The sequence below is a fragment of the Hemitrygon akajei genome, chromosome 15, assembly GCF_048418815.1.
Source record: "Hemitrygon akajei chromosome 15, sHemAka1.3, whole genome shotgun sequence".
In the NCBI taxonomy this organism is placed as follows: domain Eukaryota; kingdom Metazoa; phylum Chordata; class Chondrichthyes; order Myliobatiformes; family Dasyatidae; genus Hemitrygon; species Hemitrygon akajei.
The window spans coordinates 75,294,921-75,320,577 of NC_133138.1; the positions used below are offsets into that span (position 1 = coordinate 75,294,921).

Here is a 25,657-nt window from a genome sequence, read left to right on the forward strand (position 1 = left end):
GCCGAGACACAAGATAGAAAAGGGAGTTGCAGGAATGAAAAAGGCAAAGCCAAGAATATGTTGTGGTCAAGTTGAGCGATACAAGGTAAAGTCTACAATTTTGATTACAAAAAATATTTTTTAAAAAGTAGAGAAAATGCAAGAAGCAACAAAAATACCCAAGTGCAGAAGTGTTTAGTGGTGTTATATACTGGAGGCAAGTTCACTGGGGTTTGAGGATGAGCAGCTGCAAGTTTAAGTTCATTGTCATTCATCTGTACATGTGTAAACAGCTAAACAGCATTCCTCTGGGAGCACAATGCAAACACAGTACATAAAACTATTAATAATATTAACAGATTATAAAATTATTATATAGATTTACAAGTTGACATATAAAGTATATACAGCATATAGCTAAATAAACAACAGTATTATGCAACTAGTGCTGGCAGGATGTTCAGAAGCTCAGACTCGGAGAAAACAATGTTACCCAGCCTAATGGTTCTTACTCTTATTGATCAATCAGTACATATTGATACAAAATACAAAGATAGGTGGTGTTGAGGAAGCAGGGAATCTGCAGGACTTAAACAGATTAGGAGAATAGGCAAAGAAGTGGCAGATGGAATATAGTGTAGGGAAGTGTATGGCCATGCATTTTATAAAATAAAGCACAGACTATTTTCGAAACTAGGAGCAAATTCATAATTTGGAGGTGCAAAGGAAATTGGGAGTCCTTGTTCAGGATTCCCTGAAGTTTAATTTTCACGTTGAGTTAGAAGCAAGGAAGCCAAATGCAATGTTGGCATTCATTTTGAAAGGACTAGAATATATAAAGAAAGATGTGATGCTGAGGCTTTACAAGGCAATGGTCAGACCAAGTTTGGAGAGCAATTTTGGACCCCATATCTTAGAGAGGACATGCTGGCATTGGAGGAGGCCCAGAGGAGATGAGAACGATGCTAGGAAAGTACTTTCTGAAACTTGATTTCTGGCTTGGGCAGGAAGTAAGATATTGGAGAATGATAAAATTAAGCTAACTGGATGAATAGTTTGGACAGAAAAGATGAACTGCAGTAGGAAATGGCTTTAATCATTCCATACCTTTGCATTCCTACAATACCATATTAATACACTTTAAAATGGGAGACAAGTTGCAATCTTTGTCAGAAAATGTTCTGCACTGCAAAGATCTCCATTAGTGCAGTTCAATATTGCATTGATCAAAGCTTATTTCCCCCCATTAAGTATCAGGATTTAGGCCAAGAAAGGTTTGAAGGTTATGATATCAGAAAGAAGTTACAAAATGTCTAAAACAAGAATCACTGAAGATTCTGAGTTGGTTGGCATATAGAAGTATCACAGTAAAAGGCCATAGTGCCAAAATAATAATGGCTGTTTAAAAATGAGCAAGTGTTCGTACAGGGCAATAAAGGCAAGAAGTTAGAATGGGTTGGCGTTTGATTTATTTATTTATTTTTACGGAGAAAGATGAAAATATAACAATACTGCCTAAAAAAAGATTCAATGGGTTAGTTTCCAATCATTAGTGTTGAGCAACTCTAAGGTTCCATAATGGTATCATTCCTTCATCAACAGCCACTCACACTGAAGTTCAACCTAAAACTTACCTTTCTCAGCAGCTCTCTTATCTTCTCTGCATCTTTCGCTGCATAGATGTGCCAGAGTGCACCTGCCTTCTCTTTGCTTTTGTGGATCCTTTTCTTTGTCACCTCATCTACATCACCTTCTTCTATGGTCTTCATTACCTCTGATCACATACAGCATAACAATGCATGATACACAATACCTTCAGCATAAATAAAATATCCTAAGCTATTATTTAGAGACATGAGAAATAGGTGCTGAACAAAGAAGCAAATGTTGAGATAACCAAAAGACTGATGGAAGCTGTAGGCTTTTAGAAGACGTTCTAAGGGACATACATAGGATAGGAACCGCAGCCTGTGAGCTTTGGTGGCAGAAGGCACCAGTGTCGGAAGGAGGGTGGGGGAGGGGTTTGAGGACATGACCTCAAAAGGTTGTAACTAGAGATCAGCAAGGCACTAAGCAGAGAGAACTTTAAATAGGAGTTCCCATGAGACCAAGCAGCAAGTTACAATAACAAAGAACAGTACTAATGAGTAAGCAGGACATGGAAAGCTCAATTTACATATGGAAGATTGGGGGTTGACAAGCTGGCAAGAAAGGACTAAATGGGCATATCTGGGAATGAAGAAACACATGGTAATATATTCCACGTTGAATTAACCGACTGATGCAGATTGGGTTCCTAGTACCCAGTTACCTCTACAACCTATAGCTCTGTAATGCTAACATTGTAATTAAATATTTATAAATCATTAAACAATGAGAGATAGACTGTCAACAACAAAACTTAATGTTCAATTCTCAATTCCTGTTTTAATTTTCAAAAATTCACCATTATTTTATATAATTTTGTTCACTCAAAATGGTGGTTAGGCCATCATTTAACTTCCAATTACTTGTGTACCACAACATTTATGAAAAGCTTTTGTATCTTAGATGACTATTAGGAATCTTAATCTGCATCAGTTAATCATCTGATATACATTTTAAAATATATTAAACATAATGAAGACCCACGAAAAAGTGTGGAGAAAACATGCTTACATGCTCTGCTTTTCTTAAAAAAAAAACTACAGGGTTCAGATTGAGTAAATACAAATTTACTCTTTTATAAGACAGTGAACATTACAATTGAGCTTTTGAGAATCATAGATGAATCGATCAAATAAAGTAATAGTGGGTGCTATCTGAGATTTAAGAGGAGGAAATAGGCAGCAGGTCAGGCAGCATCTGTGGAGAGCGTGACAAGAGTTAAAAGTTAGAAATGATGTTTCAAGTTGCAGAAATGTGTGGCCAGAGAACAAAATGAAAGGTCTGTAACAGTTACATATAGCAATGGTGCAGGCTGAAAGAGTTGGTAAAAGCTAATGTATAACAAAAGGTATGCCTGAAGGAGATGCAAACACGAAATGCTAAATGAAATTTGAAATTACCAGAAGCTGGGGAAAAAAAACTGTCTGAAATGTAAAATACATAAGTAGAAGTGGCCAAATTCTATCAATCCTGAAGGTGGTAAAGTGTCAAGGCAGTAGTTGAAGTTCTGTTTCATGACCTTTATTCAAACTAGGTGGGAGGCCAAAAACGGAGGGCAGCTTGGGAATGCGATGGCAAATTAAAGTTACAGGCAACTAGAAGCTCACCCTTGTTGACTGAACAGAGGTGTGCTGCAAAGTATTCCCCCTTCTGTATTTGATTTCCCCAAATGAAGAGACCACCACATTGTGAGCACTGAATGCAGCATACTGAATTGGTAGTACAAGTCAATTGCTGCTTCACCTGAAAAGATGGGAGAGTATGTGGTAGTTAAGATAGTGGACTGACAGCTGGAGTTCTGAACCACTGATCAAAATACAAGAGTTTTAACCACACTATGACAGCTTGAGAATTTAAAATCAAATCATTAAATAGATCCAAAATGAAAAATAACTACTCCCAGTAACCATGCAATTACCAGGTTGATATAAAAAAACTCATTTGGTTCATTAATATCCTTCAGGGAAGGAAGTTTACCAATGACACTTGGTCTGGCCTATGTTTGACTCCAAACCTGCCAAAGTGAATGAACCTCAAACATCTTGAATTCTGGACAATTTGGTCTGAACAATATCATCAGCATTGCTAGTAGCTAGATGGGAAGATGCTGTGAGAGCGCAGGTTGAGGAGGTGCAAGAGTGAACCATTGAGTTGCAAATGCTGAAAATATAGAGGGGAAAACAAAATGTGTTCAGTGGAGTTATCACATTAGAGAAATCGGAATTACAGATGATAACCAACAGAATAAGGAGCCTGGCTGGTTAGGGCAAGCAATCTTATGCAAATTCTGTAATGAGAGCAGGAAGCCACATCAATGCAGTAATCAATATACCAGAGAGATGAGGAAGATTTAAATTGGAAATTTAATAATTGGGTATCGTTTGGATTCACATGAGCTCTCTTGCTTTTACTTAGAGGGAGTGAATGATGTTAAAGGACAAATTGCTCAATGTGAAAATGACTTCAGTCATACAAAGCCTTGTATCAGTACTGGGTAGATAACTGGGGAAAAAATCCCAACAGATGGGATTCATGAATATTTTGAAAGGCAGGTCTGATGAGTGATAGTGAACATGGCTTTGAGTGGGGGATATCCAATCTCACAATTTGAGAAATTTTTGAGCAGAAAGCTAAAAATGATGATGTATGCTTATATTGTTCTTTATATGAGCATTAGTAAGACATCTGACAAGGTCCCATGTGGTAGGATGGCCCAGAAGGTTAAGGTTATGAGATTCAATCTAGTTAAATGGATCTAAAATTGGCTTGGCATTAGGTAACACAGGGTAGTCATGAAGGATGCTTTTCTGATTGGATGTCATACCATAGGATTCTGTGCTAAAAGCTTTGTTTATTGTATATTAACAACATGGATGTGAATGTAGGAGGTAAGATTACTTTGTGGATAAAGTTGGTTGTCAGTGAGGAAGGTTGTCTAAGGCAACAGCAGGGTACAGATTAGATGGAAAGGTAGTTGGAGCATTGTCAGATAGAATTTATCTTGACAAGTGTGGAGAGATGTATTTTGGAAGTCAAATAGGGATAAGATATAGATAGTAAATGATATGGCACCAGGAATGTCCAGATCCCTGTACATAACAACAAGGGTAGAAAGGGTGGTGAAAAATTTCTATGGCATTTTTGCCTTCATAGGTTGGGCATGGAATACAAACGTAGGGTCAATATATTACAAAATGCTGGTTAGACTGCACTTGGGAGTATTTTGTGCATTTCTGGTCAGCTCACTACAGGAATGATGCTATTACACTGGAGAATGCCTGGATTGGAGGACAATAGTTATGGGGAGAGATTTAGTAAGCTAGGCTTGTTTTCATTACAGCCAAGCAGTCTGAGGGATAACCTGATGAAGGTATATAAAATTATAAGAGATATAGAAAAGGTAAATACTTAGATGGGAGTCCCAATGGCAGGAAATCAAAGACAAGTAAGATTAAGACAAACTTGAATAAGCAAGGCACAACAGCCTACTGCAGGCAAATGGAATTAAGGTAGACCTGATGGGCTGGGGGGGGGGGCCCTTTTCTATGCTGTATGATTCTTTGACTCTGAAGGAGGATAGTAGTGGAAGGGGCCTCTGTTCATAGGGAGAAAAAAAAAGAACCCTCAGACTTACCTAGTGTCAGACATGGGAAATGAAGGATAGCACATCCATTGCTCAAATGAGCTAGTTAGGAGCAGAAAACTAACCTGTTTAAAATTTTATGATACTATCTAAAATGTTATGGATATAGATGGAAAGAAAATGGATGAAGGAAGGAATAGGGTTAATGTAGAAAGAGGTAAGTTCTGTGAAATAAGAGGACTGCTGATAAGATCACCCTTCTGAGAGACAACCATTTGTAGATATTAGGAAGGAGATGAGTAATATGATATTGTAAACAATTAGGCCAGAGCTATGGAGGTATGATCTCAGAGAAAATGAAGTAAGTGGTTTTCTGATGGTTTGATGTTCAGTATCAGGATCAATGCCCAGAGAAATTATAAGGAGCTGGTGCTCAGCTTCTGCAAGGTAAAGGACAGTTTACCAAACAATAACAGACTCTTGTTGACAGACTTGTTAAGTATAATGGCTAGTTCTCTGTAAGTCAAATGCTGCATATGCATGTGTAGGCCAGAGTGAGAACGTCGAGTGCAAAACAATGGACAAAGTCACGCTGGCGTTTTACAGCCCTGGAAAGGATAAAATAGCAGGGAATACGGTTTGAAGAAATAGGGAATTCTAAAGATGGAAGAATTCCTTTACCAAGATGAAGGTGGCAGAGGAAGATCTTAACACGTTAGGCATGGAATTGATCAAGATAAGAGGATGAAGCAGAGCTGCTGTTGAGAACTGAAGGCTGGTGACCAGAGAGATCAAAAGAGATAGTGAAAACACAGCAAAGCATCAGAATAAAATGAAAATTCAGAGGAATGTTTGAAGTTAAAGAGGTTAAACTCTAGCATTTGCAGTATTTTAATCTACAGTACATTTCTCAAAAGCCAAGAGATCAGCCCCAAATAACAAGTAATTCGATACAGGTATAAACGGTCATAATTCCAAGTTAGAACTGTGCCAGAACAAAGTATGAAGCAAGATCAAAATGAAGAATTAGTCTAAGATATCATTCAAACTTCTCCAAATACCTTGACAAAGATAGATTGCAGCCGAAAGGCCATCAAAAATTATTGCTGATCGGCAGCAAAGTTGGAGGAATGAGATAAAGGTAACAGACTCACAAAACGAGAGTGAATGACCTCTCATTTATCTAAGCAGAGGGATACACAGAAACACATAGAACTATCAGCTTTTCCAGATGCAAAAATTATTAACTACTAGTTTACCCATTATTAATACTAGAGTAATATAATTCCTGACAAATTTGGAATTGTGCCACCACCACCTTATCTTATGAACAATGGAGAAAATAAATGAGAAGAGTTTTAGTAATGTATTATATGCCTCAAAAACATAATGAAAATACACAGACCTGCTTCTCCACTGTTATCTGTATCTGTGAAGGAGAAAATTCATCATGTAACTAAAACAATGAAGTCAATTATCTTGAGACTCCACCCCAAATATAGTACAGATCTATACCCAAGTAAGGCTTAGTTATTAATAGGATCTTTCTAATCAATTCACCTAAGTCTAGATCATCCAGCTAAGTATTTTGAGAAATATTACCCATTCTTTCCTTGGCAAAAGGTGCTGATATTCAGCTAGAACACACTGGTACAGTGCCAAAAGCAACAGCTGGCACAAAACAAAAGCAGTGATTATTATTATGGTAATCTTGACTATGAACATCAATACGCTATGCAAGCATACATCCAAGAATATCTATTCTGGCTTGACGATGGATCCTACAATTTTCAAAATTAATAGTTTTCTCAATACTAGATCCTTAGTTTGGTACTCTATTCCCTCAAGATGAATAAATGCATTGCAGAAGTACAAACTGCAAAAATTAAAATCACCTCTACTCAATAGGTAGCCTAAAATTGTAACAGATTAAAAAGAAACAAGTTCTACAAATACATCAGAGCCATTGATTTACAGTTTGTCATATTCTGTAATAATTAATTGAAAATGCAAAACTGTCTTTTTTTAAAGAAGTGATCTCTGTAACTCCATTCAGTAAAAAGTACTAGCCCGTGGCCCCAATGTGATAATGATGAGAAAACAAATAGTGCTCCTTCTTTCAAAGTACCACATCACTACATCAAGAAATTGCAGCAAGATCAGTTAATCATATGCTTATGCTCTGAATTAATGTTTTATTTCCATTAAAGTTGCGACTTCAATATTGCAGTGAGGTGGTGACAGTTGAACAGCTGATGAGGGGCAGTGGCACAAAAGATTCTGAGTCTCTGTAATTCTAAAAGGTGCAACACATTTTTAATTTTAAGACATCAGGAAAGAGAGCCTAGTGACCAGTTATATCCCAATTTATCCCAGAATCTGAACTACAAAATGTTTCATAAATGTGCAGTTTTGATAAGCTATATCAACACCAAGACTCTCATCAACAAAAGATGAAAACTTACTGGAAAATAATGGCAATGAAATTGAGCAACATGATTTTTTTTAAGTAGCCAAACATGCCACAGGTAATCTGTCCAAAATTATGAATTCAGAGTATGAAAACAAGAGGTAAAAATTATTCCAGTTTAATATTGGGACAACTGACTCCAAAAGCTACATACTATAATTAGCTCAAAACCTACTTTTATCAGTTGGCTCTTAATTTTTATTGTTTTTTGTGGTATTTAACAAATCACACTGAAGTATCAAATGAAATCCTCTTTTTAAAAATAAATATTCTAATACAGATAAATTTTTTACAAAAATGTTATTTGGGGGTTTCACTCCGCATCCCTTACCCTACCCACTCCTAACGAAATTTTGGGTTATCAGCATTGAAGTGATATATATTCAATAAAAACTTGAAATCATATAGAATTCATAATGTTGCAAACGTCTCAATGCTAAATTTGACAATGAGTTTAAATAGATAACTAAAAGTTGATTTTAAGCAGTAGCATAAAATCTACTGAAGTGGAGAAGGATGAGGTAGGAGAAAGCAGTTATTAGAGAAAGAAAATGCAGAAGTTAGTGCCTAAATGAAAACGTCAGCAGTGATTCAATCAGGAATTTGCAAGAGGCCAGAATTGGAAGAGTAAATAATCTAAGAGTTGCAGGAATTGAGATGATTACAGAGCTAGTGAAATCAGTAAAGGCAAGCCACTGGAGGGTTTCAAAATAAGATTCAGAATCATAAAATAGAGGCATTCTAGGAGGAAGAGGCAGTATAGCCTAGCAAAAATAGCACAATGGGTAAAAAGAACTCAGCACAAGTTAGTACTTGAGCAACAGAAAAGGAGATGCCTCAAGTTTATGAAGGGTGAAAGATCGGCAGCTGGCCAGCACAGTCCTGATATTGCAGCAATTAACGTTGTTTGAAATCTAACTCAGTAGCAAAATTGTATCAAGATTTAAAACTGTCCGGATTGGCCTCTGGATCTCTCAGTTAAAGTGAGAGATGAAACTGGTGCCAAGCGAACAGAAATTATGAGGGGCAATATGTTGGTTTTGGTTTTAATTAAACTTCATTAGTTGAAATAATGGCATCCCAACAGTATGCCTACCCAAACAAAGTAACTTAATAAAAAGGAAATAACTGCAGAGTAAATGGTACTTGGTTATGTGCTGTTATAATTGCACTTAAAGCTAGTTTGGTTTTTTCTACCAATTCTTCTCTATCTGAGCTGAATTTCCAAATCAAAGCCCAACATGGAAGATTACTTCATATGTAACTATTATACTAGTGTTATTGTAAATAATGCCTGTTGCCCAAGGTAAGAAGAAGGGATTGGTTAGTTATTTACAGTTTAAGTATTAAATATAGAGCTCTTTATGAAAGCATGACAAAAAATATTATAACCATAATAAAGAATATTATTACAACTAGAGATGACTACAGAACAGATTATGAATTAGTGCAAGCAGCAACTAAATAGATTTCTGGAGGAAAGAGGAGATGGGAGCTTTGATAAGAAGATTGATATAAGGGACTATATGTAGAAGATTCTTATATGAGGTTAATGAGAAATAGGAAGTCAACTGGGAAATTGGGCATAACACACCTCCTAAAAATCTGTACTTTTTGGAACTACAGTGTCACAGCACTTACATTTTTATCAGCCTAAGCTCTCAGGAAGCGAAAAAGATAATAAATGTCAGGGGAAAAAAACTGAACATTTCCAATTTGCAACAAATCCCATGGGTCCAAAATAAACAAACCTTGAAGTCATGAAACTTGACATTGCTTGTCTTGGGAATAAATAATTTTAACTCCATGTTTTATTCATCCCCTTTGCACTTCCATGAGACTTTCTTTTTACTCCCTGTCAGACATCAGATACCTTTCTGATAAGGAATTATTCCAAAGATCTTTGTGCACATGTACACCCACAGCTCATGACTACTGTTTTAGATCTTCCACACTAAATACAACTATTCAAGAGGTTCATTCTAATGACTATCAGCAATCAGATGACAGTGTACCTGTAGAGAGTGTTACACAATGAATGACATCACTGCAAAAGTAAACATGGTTGAAGCAAAATCACATTACTAAAATGAGTTACACAACACCAAAAACTAAATTTTATAGTTAATGAACTTACCCTCCTCATGGTTGTTCTCCCCTATGGGAATACCAACATACACCATCACATTAACGGCATCAGACACATCTAGATGAAGATTTGTCGTTCCAACTTTTCGATCTTCTGTTGTTATTAACCCTGGAAGAAGCAGTTTTCTCCTGAGTGTGCCATATACAATCAACAAAATTCACAATCCCAAGGATCTGACAAATAGTACTTATTATTTGAAAGGAGTAACAAAATAATGCTCTAAAGACTTATCTAAAATTATTTTCATAGTCAAGATTTTGCAGACAATTGAACCAGAGAGAAAATCACATATCAACTCAGAGGTTCCGCTGAACCTCCACAACATTGCAATTCTACAATGGAGTGCATCCCAGTAAGGTTCGTTGTACAAGATCAGTAAGATTGGCTAGTAAGTACCATTTGTATTAGAAATCAGTAACACCTTTTTCTCTATAGCATTTTCAACAGCACCATAGAAATCTGATAAGCAGAAGTATAGTTGCAAGAAAAAGTTTGTGAACCCTTTGCGATTACCTTGTTTTCTGCATTAATTACTCAAAAACGTTGTCTGATCCTTATTTAAGTCACAATATAGACAAACACAATCTGCCTAAACTATTAACACACAAACAATTGTACTTTTCATGTCTTTACTGAACACATTGTTTAATCATTCACAGTCCAGGCTGGAAGAGGTATGTGAACCCTTATATTTAATAACTGGTGGAACCTCCGATGATAGCAGTAACCTCTATTAAACACTTCCTGTAGCTGCTGATCAGACATGCACAATTGGGAGGAGGAATTTTATACCATTCTTCCATACAAAACTGCTTCAGTTCATCAATATTTCTGGGATATCCTCCATAAATAGCCCTCTTCAGGTCATTCCACAGCACCTTAATTGGACTAAGGTCTGGACCCCGACTTGGCCACTCCAAAACACAGATTTTCTTCTTTTTAAACCATTCTGTTGTTGGTTTACTCTTGTTTTTTGGATCATTATCTTGTTTCATCATCTAACGTCTATTAAGCTTCAGGTGAAGGACCTAGCATTCTCCTGTGAAATGTCTTGATACAATTTTAAATCTATCGTTCCTCAACGATTGCAAGCTGTCCAGGCCCTGTAGCAGCAAAGCAGCCCCAAGCCATGATGCTCCTACCACCATGCTTAACAGTGGGATGAGGTTTTGTTGTTGCTGTGTATTGCACTTTTTGTTCCAAACACAGTGGTGTGCATTTCTGACAAAAAGTTCAACTTTTGTTCTATAGTGGACACATGAACAGAGACTTTAGCAAGTTCTAGAGATTTCTGCAAGGCTTTTGCTATTACCCTTCGGTTCTTTTATCACCTCCTTCAGCATTGCACATTGTGCTCTTAGTGTGATCTTTGCAAGACACCAACTCCTAGGGAGAGTAGCAACAGTACTGAGTTTCCTCCATTTGTAGACAATTTCTCTTACTGTGGACTGATGAACACTCATGTCTTTAGAAATGCTTTTGTAGCCTTTTTACAGATTCATGCCTCACTACAATTCTTCGAAATTCCTCTGAAAGTTGTTTTGACCGAGGCATTGTGCACATAAACAGATCTTTCCTGAGAAGAACAGGCTCTGTCAGTAACCTGACTTTGTGTGTCTTTTCTTTTTAAATTGGGCAGGGCACCTCTACAGCCTATACTTCCAACCGCATTGATTGGAACACCTGACTCCAAATAGTTTTTGCAGAAGGCATTACACCAGAGGTTTACATACTTTTTTGAACCTAAACTATAATTATTTTAATGGAGTACTCAGTACTGACGAGAAGTAGTACATTGATTGTGTGTTATTAGTTTAGGCAAATTGTGTTTGTCTATTATTGTGAATTAGATGAAGATCAGACTATATTTTATGAGTAACTAATGCAAAGAAACTGGTAATTGCAAAGAGTTCACAAATTTTTTCTTGCAACTGCATTTCCAACTTTCAAAATACCCCAGTAACAAGCAAGACGGTGATGGAAAATAAAAGAGCAACCTCACAAAACAGAAAATACACCTGCACTTCTGGCAAACTTAATCAATTCCCTCCCAGCTTTTAAGCAGTGAATTCAACCAGAATTTGTTACATCAGAGCAGGTTGAACTAGAAAAACAAACAGTTGAAAAAACAGTTTTATAGTGCATGTCAACCCACACAGAAGAGGTACTTTGGTCAATAAGCAAATCATAAGAATCAATTCTTATTTTTATGAATAGGAATGATGAAGTATTACAAAAGAACCAGTCACTCATACAACTTCCAAGCAGCATGTCATCTTATTCAATCACACACTGAATTTAAAGTTAAACATGCAATCTTCAAATATACCTAGAGGAGTCACCATTAGATACATTAGTAGATTTCTGTGTACAAATAGCTCATTCATTCTATCAATCATTTGTGTTTGAGTGAAACACTAGGGGACTCATCTACTGGGAATATCAAAAACCACTCTTCCAAGGTTAACAAATAAAGACTACGTTCTAAGGATCTGAAGGACATTTATTATCAAAGTATGCATAATAATACAATCTTGAGATTTGTTTGCTTACAGGCAGCCACAAAGCAAGAAACCCAAAAGAACCCACTTTTAAAAAAAGACCAATCAATACATAATGCGCAGAGAAAAAGAAAAGCACAAATCAAACAAAAAAAGCAAGCAACAGCATTCTAAACCAAATTGAGTCCATAGCTTTGAATCCCAGAGCAGCTGGAGAATGGCCATAGCCTCGGTTTGAGCTTATCATATAGCTGGGTAAATTGCCATGAAGTTCACAGACTTGAAGCGTGTAGCAGACGGTGCAGTCTCACAGTCTCAGCACCGAGGAGAGCGGAGTAAAATGTCGCAGAACAGAACCAGCTCAGTCCCAACACCCTGCCTTTCCAGTCCGTCTGGCTCGGTGTTTAAATTGTTCAAGCACCATTGCCCTTCGGCTTGACCCCTGCTGTAGCTCCGGCCCATATATGACCTTTCCAAATTGGCACGTCCTTAGATGGATCAAACCTTGGTCCAGTTTAGATGCCCGCCGCCACCCTTTGAGGAATTTGTACATTCACCCCTTGACTGCATGGAATTCCTCTAGGATCTCAGGTTTCCTCCCACAGTCCAAAGGTGTACTGGTTAGTAGGTGAATTGGTCATTGTAAATTGTCCTGTGATTAGGATAGGATTAAATTGCGGAATTACTAGGCAGTGTGTCTCGAGGGGCCAGTAGGGCTTATTCCACACTATATGGTTGTGATGTATAGGGTAATAGTCTGTAAGTTATGTTTTGTCTGATTGCTGTGCAACAGGAAGTTTAAGGTATGTTCTGAGATTTTACATGATAGAAATAGATCTTACACATTAACTCTGAACTTGGTAGTTAAATGTGCTGTGATCTACAAGTTTGTGGAAGGGAATGAAATAAAATATTGATATCCCCATGCTGAACCAACAGAACTCACCAATGCAATTTGCAATTCTTACCATAGGCATTGTACATCTTTGGTCCGAGGTCAGGTCGCACAAAATAGTTTGGTAGTCTTGAAGCCAGATTTAATCTCCCATCTCTCTTTGTGTATTCAGGTAGAGGAAGGTTGTTCATTAGGTCATCAAACCTGCAAACCAAGTAGTAAGATGGTAGTGTCTTGTATTTGCTATCCAGATGCTGACATGAAATTCAAATGTTATTACCTAGTTGGCATCATATCCCTAAAATCTTCACCAGGAGGCCAATCTTTGAGTTTCAAAACCATTGGTTGTCCTTCCTCAGACTTTAAACGTTCTGTTAAGATGAAACAATTAAAATTAGGAACAAGAATTAAGGAAGCCACAATGGGTAAAATATTCTATGTAGTATATCCAAGTTTGCTGAAGACACAAAGCAACATAGAAATGTGAAATGTGCTTAAGGTAGAGATACTACAAAGGAATATGGACAAGCTAAGTGAATGGGAGACAACATGGCAAATAGAATACAATGTGGATACAAGTTGATTACAGGAGGAAAGCTGTCTTGTCATGCCCACACCTAGAGCATCACCTGCAACTTTGATCACCTTGTATAAAAAAGGACGCATGCCTATGCATTGAGCAACTGCACTAAAGACTAGTTTAGAAGAACAGCAATAACCTAGAAGCCATACCATCAGCTCCAGGAACAGTTATTACCCTATAATTCATATTCTCAATTACTTTCTTCTTATTTGCAGTTTGTCTTCTTTTGCACATTGGGTTTTTGAACAGTCTTTATGTATAGTTGTTAATAAACTTTATTGTATAATTTTATTTTCCTGTAAATGCCTGCAAGAAAATTAATCTTAATGTAGTATATGGTGACCTATACATACTTTGTCAATAAATTTGCTTTGATTTTTGCCTTCAAAATGAGTATATGAACACGAAAGACCATTCGGTCCAAGAGCCTGTTCCATGACATCATGAATAATCTATGAACTCTATATTCCTGCCTTTGTCTCAAACATCAACAAATGTCAGATTTCAAACCATCAACTTTCTTTTGTGGTTGGCAGTCTGAAGTTCAACCATCTTCTGCTTGTAAAAGTGCCTTGTACTTTCATTTCTGTAAAGGCTGAGAGCTGTTGGGGTTAATTCGAGACTGCCATTACAGGTCAGGAGTGGCTCACGTAACACACATAATGTTAGGAGGCCGGGATGCGAGGGAGGGGGGAGCGAAACTGGGGACCCCGCTACATCGAAACTACTAGTGTCACGCGATTCAGTAAACAAAAGAAACAGGTAACTCGTGAGCATATGGCTGCGGGCCAATAAGATGGACACAAGTGCCCGATATTACCTAATATGTAGCGGGGTTGTGCTGGGGGGAAAAGGGGTATAAATAAGAGCAGATTGTAAGGGGAAAACAGAACGCCTTCTCCAGCGACTCCGTGGATTCGCTGTGCCAGTTACGAATTCTGCAATAAAGCCACGTTTTGCTATATTCCGGTGTTAGTTGTCTCTCTTCCTAAAAGAATACAGGGCAGAATTTCAAGCCCAACATTTGGTGACCCCGACGTGGGGAGGGAGAGACAACACAGGCTGGCGGGTCCGACGGCAGACAACTTGCGGCCGCAAGCTCGACTAAGGTCAGGAAGTGCCTGTTATATCTAAGACTTCCACTAGATAGTTAAATCACTGAGTTAGATCTTGTCTGCTGACGGATCCTCACCAACCCCAAATTACCCTGGGAGAGATCATTCCCGGTGCAGAATCGTGACTGGTAAGTACTAACTCTTATCTGTTTTTAGGAAGATTCTCCGCCCGTGGAAAAGTCTTCTGAGTGAGGGTACCCGCCGCCCACGATGGGCATAAAAGTCTCAGGAGTGAGGAGAAAAGTGTTGCGGGCACCGTAGTACACAGGGATAATGACGGCGCCTACCTTAGACTGGTTGTTAAGAGGAGAAATCTCCCACGCGAAGGTCAGGTTTTGAAAGGCGACCGTCCCACATTTGATCCTCTCTGTGTACTAGGGAGCCATGGAGCACTTCAATTTCGAGTTACCGAAACTCAGACATTTGTGTGTTGAGTAACAGAGTATATGAGAGTTTTTAGAAATATGGTAAAATTGATAACTGTGCGAGTTCAATAAACTAACAGTGAGCAGCCGCAGGGGTCGGACACCATCAAGGTAGGAGTGGAAGTGTTCCTCCGAGGCCCGGGGAAGCTCACCTGGAACGGAAAACGGTGGCATGGTCCATACCCTGTCACCGAGGTCTCCAACAGGGCATTAAAAGGTAAGAAGGGAGGGGAACAATAACTGGCATCATTTTCTACTGGCTAATTAAGACCTCTGGCAAGTGGGGAGCGTTTCTGGGACAGTCGGCTCTAGGACTGTCTATTTCAATTGCTATCTTTATCACGTGTGGTTGTTGTTGCATACCCTGTATTAGGACCCTAGTCATCCGGACTATAGATCGAGCCTTGACTGGAAAGAATGGACCTCCACCGGCGTACCAGGCACCCTTGTTCCCGGTGGAAGGGGAGGACACGGCCCTCCCGGAAAGCGGACGCGCTATGTGAGGACACGGACTGAAATGGACCATGGCAAGGGGGGGATTGTGAATTTGTTATTGAATAAGTTTTCTGAAATGTTGCATGCTACTTGTAAAAATTGCGGATGTTTAGGGAACCCCTACCCATATTTTGTGACCCTAGGTCGGACAAATCAGGATAAGCAAATAGGGAGGACACGCCAAAGAGTGCCGGGGGACGCTCACCTCTCTGCCTGATCCCGGCAGCCGCGGAAAAGATTGTAAGGGTTGTGGGGATGTGGCCTCTGGGAGGCCAAGGGAGGGAGTGTTGGGGTTAATTCGAGACTGCCATTACAGGTCAGGAGTGGCTCACGTAACACACATAATGTTAGGAGGCCGGGATGCGAGGGAGGGGGGAGCGAAACTGGGGACCCCGCTACATCGAAACTACTAGTGTCACGCGATTCAGTAAACAAAAGAAACAGGTAACTCGTGAGCATATGGCTGCGGGCCAATAAGATGGACACAAGTGCCCGATATTACCTAATATGTAGCGGGGTTGTGCTGGGGGGAAAAGGGGTATAAATAAGAGCAGATTGTAAGGGGAAAACAGAACGCCTTCTCCAGCGACTCCGTGGATTCGCTGTGCCAGTTACGAATTCTGCAATAAAGCCACGTTTTGCTATATTCCGGTGTTAGTTGTCTCTCTTCCTAAAAGAACACAGGGCAGAATTTCAAGCCCAACAGAGCGAACTTTCAGATTAATTCCTTGGTTCTAGACATCTGAGCCAGCAAAAACAGTTTCTCCTCATCTACCTCAATAGCTATCAAATCACTCCATAAGATTCTGAATTCCAAGCAATAACCCTGGTTCAAATAATCCTTTGTAATCTAAAATTTGGAAGCTTGGTAAAATTCTGGACAAACTACATTGTACCCCAGAATTAACATACGGTGGCAACAAGTAGTCTACATGCCACAAACATTCAGCCTGTGCTTAGCTTGATTTTTAAGTAAACCAAAAGGGCAGCAAAGCTAACAACAAACTTGCCGAGATACCTTAACAGCAAGTCATAATGGCTAATTATAAATCCTGGGATTTTTGTTTATGGTTAAGAGACCAGGCTTGTTGATTTTATTTATCATGAATTCACTTTTGATATCTGTAATTTATGAAATGTTTTATTTTGTAAAAGTAGGTTTTTATACTTACTTGAAATTATCTCAAAACCATCCCAAAAGTCCCGAACTTTCACATCTGAGATGATAGCACAATTTCTACAATTAACTAGGTCAACTTCTTGGTCTCCAAACTCCTGGCTGAAAGCTTCTGGTTTCCAAAGGGCTGCGTTCAATTTTTTATGTACACCAGATACTAACACAGGCTGAGAAGAACAATGTAAGAAAATAGTTGGGTGAGAATTCAGCCAACTTCTTAAATTCCCGTCAATCTTTCAAAATAACCCAAAGTAATTATCTGCTGAACAACACGGTCAGTACTAAACAAAAATAAAAAGGTTGGTGTATTGCTCGTCTTCATGATTAAGTAACCACTAGATGGCTCCATTACATGTAATATATTTAGATCTTGTTCTAAGGAGCTAAAAATAAAAAGCCCAGACTTTGCATCTACACAAATAGAACTGTACCCTTTGAAGACAACGGTTACAAAATGGAAGAGCATTCTCACTTCTTAGGGCCTAAAGTTCAAAATGACAGGCTTCATACAAATAGGATACTGAGATCTAGTTATGTGAATCGTTCTCATATGAAGCCATATGAATAAATTCACATATTGTACAGACAGATCAAACGTAAGAATTCTGGAGTTGTAATTCAAGTGAGAAGTTTGATAAATTGTTAAAATTGAACTTTTCATGGCATTCTGGCTGAAATGGGGAAAACAAACTGAGCAATGAACCCAAAGTAAATTTTCAGAGGGTAAAGGTACAAAAAAAAAGCTTCAGATACTTTTCCTATTTGGGAGAGGATTGCCCACTATGCATCCACAATAAGGAACAGGGAAATCCACAGAATGTTTTGAAATGGTTCCATTAATGAACAAGTTACCTGACAATAATATTACTCAACATCCTATCTAATCTTCAGTGACTTCCATCATTAATCAATTAATAATTGATAGCTGGAAACCTGTTCAAATCTTGTGAATTTGTTAAGATCATAATTTGTATTGCATACCTGGCCCTGTTTCCAGCACTCCCTGAAGATCTTCCAGTTATTTTTGTTGCTGGGGTCTTGAAGGCAGAGAAGGCGACCATCACAAAGCCAACAGTGTTGTGTGTTTGGGTCTAGAACACTCATTTCCATTACACCTTGTTTCTTGGTCTCTTTCATTGCTTCTGTAGGATTCCCACTTCGCTTTGATGTGTCAGTGGACATTTTGTTTTCTACTACTGAAGCAATTATGTGATCCAGGAAGTTCGGTAGCCCTCCCTTCCCCTTATCGCTCTATTAAAAACAACAAAAAGAGAAAAATCCTCAGGGCAGCTGATGTTAACAATGGTTGTTACAAATGGTTCAGCTCTCATTCAAGGTGGAAGGGCAAATTCTACGTAAAGCACATGAATGAAAACATTTCAAATCTTCTAGATATTTACTTCACTTTCATTCTGACTAGTCATCCATTTACCTGCCACAAAATAAAACTGGGGGGCCATAGACAATTCATTTACCAATGGCACTGCCAGGCTATCAATAATGTGTGTTCAAGTGCACTACCCAGAATACATTGTGAAGCTCAGGAAGGATGACAGATCGTAACTGCCCAAATCTGAATATACCACAAAGGGTACAGCATATACATATGGGGTACAGCATTTGAAATTAACATTGAGGATTCTTAGGATCCTGATACTGGATTGTGATGGAGTAGTCAGGGATGCTGGCTGAAAGATATGATTCTAAGAATACAAGCATATTTCAGTTGTTTGATTCATCTATGAAATAAGCATTCCAATTCAAACCAACACTCTTCAAATACAAGTGAGAAGTACTTTGCAAGGTTAAGTGGGATATGTCTGCCTTTCTTAGTCAGAATCCAATGGTCAGGCCATTACTACTTGGTTGATCTAGCCTTACTTTTGTTGCTTCACACATACATCAAATTAGAAAAGCTTCCAGGTATTCTTTCCTGAAATACATTAGTAAACTAGAATATTATAAAAAATGTAAAAATACAAGACCTAAAGAAAATAGAAGCAGGAGTAGGCCATCAGGCCAGTTCCCCATAACTCTCAATTCTTCCATCTTTCAACTATTCATCCATCACCACCTTAAATACATTTAATGAACGGCCTCCATCTGAGAGTATCAGACATTCGCTATCCTTTGAGGGAAGAAATTTCTATGCATTTCAGTTGTAAATGACTGGCCCCTTATTATATACCATGTTCCCTTGTTCATCAATCTCCTAACAGTGAAAAATATGGGATTTCATGGTTAATACTAGCATTTTTTATTTTAATATGCAAGATTATTTAAATTCCCCAGCTACTATGTTGGGATTCGAATTGGTGACCAATGGGGATCATCAGTCCAATAATGTAACCCCTAAGGTACAATACATGTATAATTTTAAAAAAACTAGAAAGCACACCATATATCATCAGCAAAACTAACATAAAAATTGGGAAATGTGCTTTATGGGTCAACTTACAGATCTATATTCCTTTCAACTTCTATACCTTGTATAACTTCTATACCTTCTACACTTCTACACCATCGGACAATTAATTATCAAAATTTTCCACTTTTTGAAATGTAACATGCTGTAAGGTTTCACTGATAATGTAATGGTTTTCAGCAATGTTTGGGTTATGACTAGAGATAACGGAGTTTGGAATACTGTTGTTCTTTCTTGTGAGCTGGAAGAGAGATCTTCGCCATCTTTTGCTGGGGAGAGATGAGGAGAGAAGACGCAAATTGAGAGACTGCCGGACGGGGTGGACTTAGAGCAAGGGTCCGAAGGTCAGCAACAATCGGAGGAGATCGACTTATCAGTAAGCTCCAACATTGCACAAAAGACTGTTTAATAAGATTGGGCCCTTACTTTTCTTTTTTCCGTTTCTTTACTAGTCATATAGTCAAAGTAAGAAATATAAAGCTTAATTGTTTAATCACATATTGTGTACTGTTTGTTATTTCGGGGTACTGATTTGTAATGGGACACATCACGTAGCATCCACTCAAACGAGATTTCTTAAGTTTGGCCGGACCGGGAGATATCACCCCCTATATTAAGCCACGAGCCGAAGCAAGAGTTACAGAAATATATCAAAAATTTCAAATATTACACTGCTTAGTTCATACTTACTGCTGGGACAGATGTAAAAACGGATGGAAATGGAAGGCTGGTCTCAGCAGCACTTCGTTGTAATTTTCCTGGAGCAGAATTTAGAAGATCCCTAAGGCTTGAACCTTCAGTCTTGGTTGTTGAAGGGCCTCCAGATAAAAGACTGCTGAAGGGTTCTAAAATGGAGGGAGGCTTGGACAAAGCATTAAATGAGTCCAGAGCTAAGGGAGGCTTAGAGTCTTGACTTTGGCTCAGCACAGATCTCAAAGAATTACTGCTTTCTGGGAAGAAAGGAAAAATGAAATGTTGAAGTGGCAAATCATAAGATGCATCGGCATAAACAACAAGAATGACTTTTTGCTGTTACTAGTTGGCTAATGCTGCAAGTGAAAAATTCAATAAATGTCATTTGCAAGTGCCCTGAATCACATCAAGAACAGTGGGTTGAAAATGTTTAGATGCTTTAGAGATTGACTTCTACACAACTGATTCAAGGATGCACAAGATCTGAGAGGACAGTTTAATTAATACAACCTGCTATTAGTAACTAGCTAATAGCAAGTAGTATTAACTAATTTTAAATTCCAGGATTTGCTTATAGTTTGAAGACTTTATTCATTGATAGTTACAAGCTACTGTTATAATGACCACTCAGCAACATTCAATTAAACCCGTAAGAGCTATACTATAACCTAAGAAAACCAGCAGTATACCAATTACAATTTTCAGAAAATATACAGTTGCAAGACAAAAAATTGTGAACTCTTCGCAATTATCTGATTTTCTGCATTAATTACTCATAAAATGTGGTCTGATCTTCATTCAAGTCACAATAACAGACAAACATAATCTGCCTGAACTAATAATAAGTAATTGCACTTATTATCAATACACTATTTAAACAATCACAGTCATGGTTCAAAAAAAAAGTCAGGTTATGGACACAGCCTGCTCTTCTCAAGAAAGATCTGTTTATGTGTACCATGCCTCAAACAAATTTCAGAGGACCTCAGAAGAATTGTGGAGATGCATGAAACTGAAAAGGCTACAAAAGCATTTCTAAAGACCTGAGTGTTCATCAGTCCACAGTAAAGAGAAATTGTCTACAAAAGGAGGAAACTCACTCAGTATTGTTGCTACTCTCCCTAGGAGTGGGCATCCTGCAAAGATCACACCAAGAGCTCAAAGTGGAAGGCTCAATGAGGTGAAAAAGAACCCAAGGGTAACAGCAAATGACCTGCAGAAATCTCTAGAACTTGCTAAAGTCTCTGTTCATCTGTCCACTATAACAATGGTGTTCACAGAAGCACACAATGGAGGAAACCACTGCTCTCCAAAAGAAAAAACATGCTGCTCATCTCAAGCTTGCAAAAGACCACCTGGATGTTCCACAATGCTTCTGAAACAATTTTCTATATAGACTGATGAAACAAAAGTTGAACTTTTGGTTGAAATGCACACCACTATGTTTGGAGGAAAAAGGGCAATGCACACCAACACCAAAACCTCATCCCAACTGTGAAGCATGGTGGAGGGAGCATCATGGCTTGGGGCTGCTTTGCTGCCTCAGGGCCTGGACAGCTTGCAATCGTTGAGGGAACAATTAATTCAAAATTGAATCAAGACATTTCACAGGAGAATGTCAGGGTACCTGGTCCTTCACCTGAAGCTTAATAGATGTTAGATGATGCAACAAGACAATGATCTGAAAAACAAGAGTAAATCAACAACAGAATAGTTTAAAAAGAAGAAATTTCATGTCTTGGAATGGCCAAGTCAGAGGCCAGACCTCAACTCAATTGAGATACTGTGGTATAACCTAAAGAGGGCTATTCATAGAAGTATCGCAAATACACTGATGAACTGAAACAGTTTTTTATGGAGGAATAGTCTAAAATTCCTCCTGGCCATCGTGCAAGTCTGATCTGCAGCTACAGGAAGCGTTTGGTGGAGATTATTGCCGTTAGAGGTTCTATAAGTTATTAAGTACAAGAGTTCACATACCTCTTCCACCCTGGACTGTGAACGGTTAAACAATGTGTTCAATAAAGACATGAAAAGTACAATTATTTGTGTGTTATTAGTTTTGGCAGATTGCATTTGTCTATTATTGTGACTTAGATGAAGATCAGACCACTTTTTTTTTTAATGAGAATTAATGCAGAAAACTATGTAATTGCAAAAGGTTCACAAACATCTTCTTGCAACTGTAAATGTCATCAAGAAGGGCTATACAAGAAAGACCCAGGAGCACAGTACATCAATCCCTGAAAGTGGTGACACAGGTAGATAAGGTGGCAAAAGTGGTGCATGGTACACTGGTCAACATCAGTCCTGGCATTAATTATACAAGTTGGGATGATGTGCTGCAGTTTTACAAGACGCAGGTCAGACCTATGTGAGACCCCACCTGGAGTATTGTGTACAGTTTTAGTTATCCTGTTATAGGAAAGACAACATTAAGCTGGAAAGATTGCAAAGATTTACAAGAACATTACCAAGACTCAAGGGTGTGAGTTATAGGGAGAGGTTGGGCAGGCTAGAACTTTGGGAGACAGAGGAGTGACCTTACAGAGATCTACAAAATCATGACGGGGCATTGGTAAGGGTAATGCTTACAGTCTCTTTCCCAAGGTTGGAGAATTTTTAAAAAAGGCACAGGTTAAAGGTGAGAGGGGAAATATTTCAAAGGGACCAATTAGCAACTTCTATGTATAGAGGCTGTGGGTATATGGAAGCAGCTACCAGAAGTAGTTGTAGAGGCAAGTACCATAACATTCAAAGACACTCAGATAAGTACATGGATATGAAAGATTTAGAGGGATATGTGACAAATGGGTCAAGGTTAAATGGGTGTTAAGTCTAAGCCTATTATCCTAATATATAACTCAGATTCATATACATCTATTTGGGATGCTTGCAAGTCTGGTTCAGGTGTAGGATGCCCGATTTAGGAATGCAAACTTTGTCTTTTGTGGAAGTAAATTTAAAAAACTGCAGTCACTGGAAATCCAAAATAAAAACAGAAAATGCTGGAAATACTGATCAAAGTTCAAAGTAAATTTATTAGCAAGTACATACATGTCTTCACGAACTACCCTGAGATTCATTTTCTTGTGGGCATTCACAGTAAGTAGAAAGAAGCACAATAGAATCAATGACAGACACATGATAGAGATAGACAAACAACCAATATGAAAAAGACAACAAACTGCATAAATACGAGAAGCAAAAACTATCAAAAACATAATCAGGGCAGTCAGCATCTGTAGAAAGAGAAACAAACTAATATTTTAGGACTCAAATTCTTTCTCTGAACTTAATCCAGTCATTGTGGATACTCATCTCCCCTGAGGAAAATTATCAAAGACATAGACACTTAAAAAAGCTTTTAAAATTGATAAAATTATGCACATTACGTAGTCTCCATTAGAAGATTAATCAATTTTTACTGCCTAAGTGAAAGCAGAAACATAACTTTACCAAGGAGAACACTGCAGCATTTTTAAGGCTCACATTTGAAACCAAACCCAACAAATTATGGCTCAAGTTCTAAATTTTGTTTATGCAGTTGCTTTGACAAGTCATTAAGATGGCCTATATTTATTCTGTAACTATATTAAACTTACAAACTAAAGAATACCCCTCAGTACCATCTTAAAACAATAAGCCACTCTGCCAAAATAGATGACACTGGCCCCATGGACCTGAATTCTTATCAGAAGGCGAAGTGTTCAAAACGAAAAAGATTTGAAAAGGATAGAGGATATGAAGAAATTAATTTTATTGTTGAGTGAATCCAAAACAGAGGGGAAAAGATTCAGGACTGAAACCTAAAGGTACTTTTCACAATATAAACATCAGTGAAGATCTCCCATCCATTTGCCAGCACTGCTTGTTTCCACCTTTTGCTCAAGATACACAAACCTGACTGACTGGACATTATTTCTTCCTGTTCGTGCCCCACTGATCTCCTATCCACATACAGTGGCATGCAAAAGTTTGGATACCCCTGGTCAAAATTTCTGTTACGGTGAATAGCTAAGTGAGTAAAAGATGACCCAATTACCAAAAAGGCATAAAGTTAAATATGACACATTTCTTTAATATTTTAAGCAAGATTACTTTTTTTATTTCCATCTTTTACAGTTTCAAAATAACAAAAAAGGAAAAGGGTCCAAAGCAAAAGTTTGGGCACCCTGCATGGTCAGTATTTAGTAACACCCCCTTTGGCAAGTATCACAGCTTGTAAGCACTTTTTGTAGTCAGCTAAGAGTCTTTCAATTCTTGTTTGGGGGATTTTCACCCATTCTTCCTTGCAAAAGGCTTCAAGTTCTGTGAGATTCTTGAGCCGTCTTGCATGCACTGCTCTTTTGAGGTCTATCCACAGATTCTCCATGATGTTTAGGTCGGGGGACTGTGAGGGCCATGGCAAAACCTTCAGCATGCGTCTCTTGAGGTAGTCCATTGTGGATTTTGAGGTGTGTTTAGGATCATTATCCTGTTGTAGAAGCCATCCTCTTTTCATCGCTGGCTTTTATTTTTTTTTTACAGACTGTGTGATGTTTGCCTTCAGAATTTGCTGGTATTTAATTGAATTCATTCTTCCCTCTACCAGTGAAATGTTCCCCGTGCCACTGGCTGCAACACAAGCCCAAAGCATGATCGAACTACCCCCGTGCTTAACAGTTGGAGAGGTGTTCTTTTCATGAAATTCTGCACCCTTTTTCCTCCAAACATATCTTTGCTCATTGTGGCCAAAAAATTCTATTCAAAAAGTACAAAGGAACATCTAAACAAGCCTGATGCATCTTGGAAACAAGTCCTGTGGACTGATGAAGTTAAAATATAATACTGAGATCAGTAAGCATTTTGCAAGACAAAGGAATCAAAAATACAAATAAAGGTGAGAAATTAGTGCAAAACAGACAGTATTTGATTGATTTTTTAAAAAAAACTGAGGATCAGAATGGACATACCCTGCTCCTTCATAGCTGTCTGTAAGCAGTTTCACCCCTTAGATGCAAAAATTCAAGTCAAGGAAACAACTCTCATCAATAACTTCAAGCTCCCTTCTGCATTAAAACTTCCCTTGATCATCACACTTACATTGGCAAAGATAATAATAGCCAACTGTTGCAGCACTGGTTTGAGGGGATTTTCCAACTACCAATTTCACAAGACAAATAAAACCAGGAGTAATTTTACAGCAGATAACTGTTTGATAAAGCTTTATATATTTAAGAGAGAATTCATTTACATACTTACAAAGGAAAGCAAATAAAGAAAAAGAAACAAAGGAGGATATGCTGACACAGGTAAATGAAAATGGGCAGTAGGCCGCATGTTTGAGACTAAACAGCAGTATAAACCAATGTGGATAGACTTCTTTTCGGTCGTATACTCTCACAGGATCAACAAAAGGTGTTATTGTCATTTTTTTAAAAAAGAAAAGTATTTTTTTTACGATCACAATAACCCTGCTGGACATGAAGAACTTGAAGTACTACAGGTCTACCCCATCAACAAATTGCTCGACTTGGC

General features: G+C 38.2%; 1 protein-coding gene across 2 annotated transcripts in view; it reads right to left on the bottom strand.

The window, feature by feature from the left end:
* Nucleotides 1–25,657, bottom strand: part of LOC140739469 (lysine-specific demethylase 3B-like) — a 119,916-nt gene that overhangs the window by 10,991 nt on the left and 83,268 nt on the right. The window contains exons 17-24 of one of the 2 annotated variants that reach the window (XM_073067791.1): nt 20,135–20,394; nt 18,001–18,270; nt 17,015–17,186; nt 13,505–13,595; nt 13,298–13,428; nt 9,817–9,936; nt 6,615–6,638; nt 1,614–1,753 (exon numbers count right to left, since the gene is read on the bottom strand). In XM_073067791.1, the coding sequence (XP_072923892.1) occupies nt 1,614–1,753; nt 6,615–6,638; nt 9,817–9,936; nt 13,298–13,428; nt 13,505–13,595; nt 17,015–17,186; nt 18,001–18,270; nt 20,135–20,394 (1,208 nt within the window). The remainder of the gene's footprint in view (nt 1–1,613; nt 1,754–6,614; nt 6,639–9,816; nt 9,937–13,297; nt 13,429–13,504; nt 13,596–17,014; nt 17,187–18,000; nt 18,271–20,134; nt 20,395–25,657) is intronic. The other variant, XM_073067792.1, reaches the window with a different exon arrangement.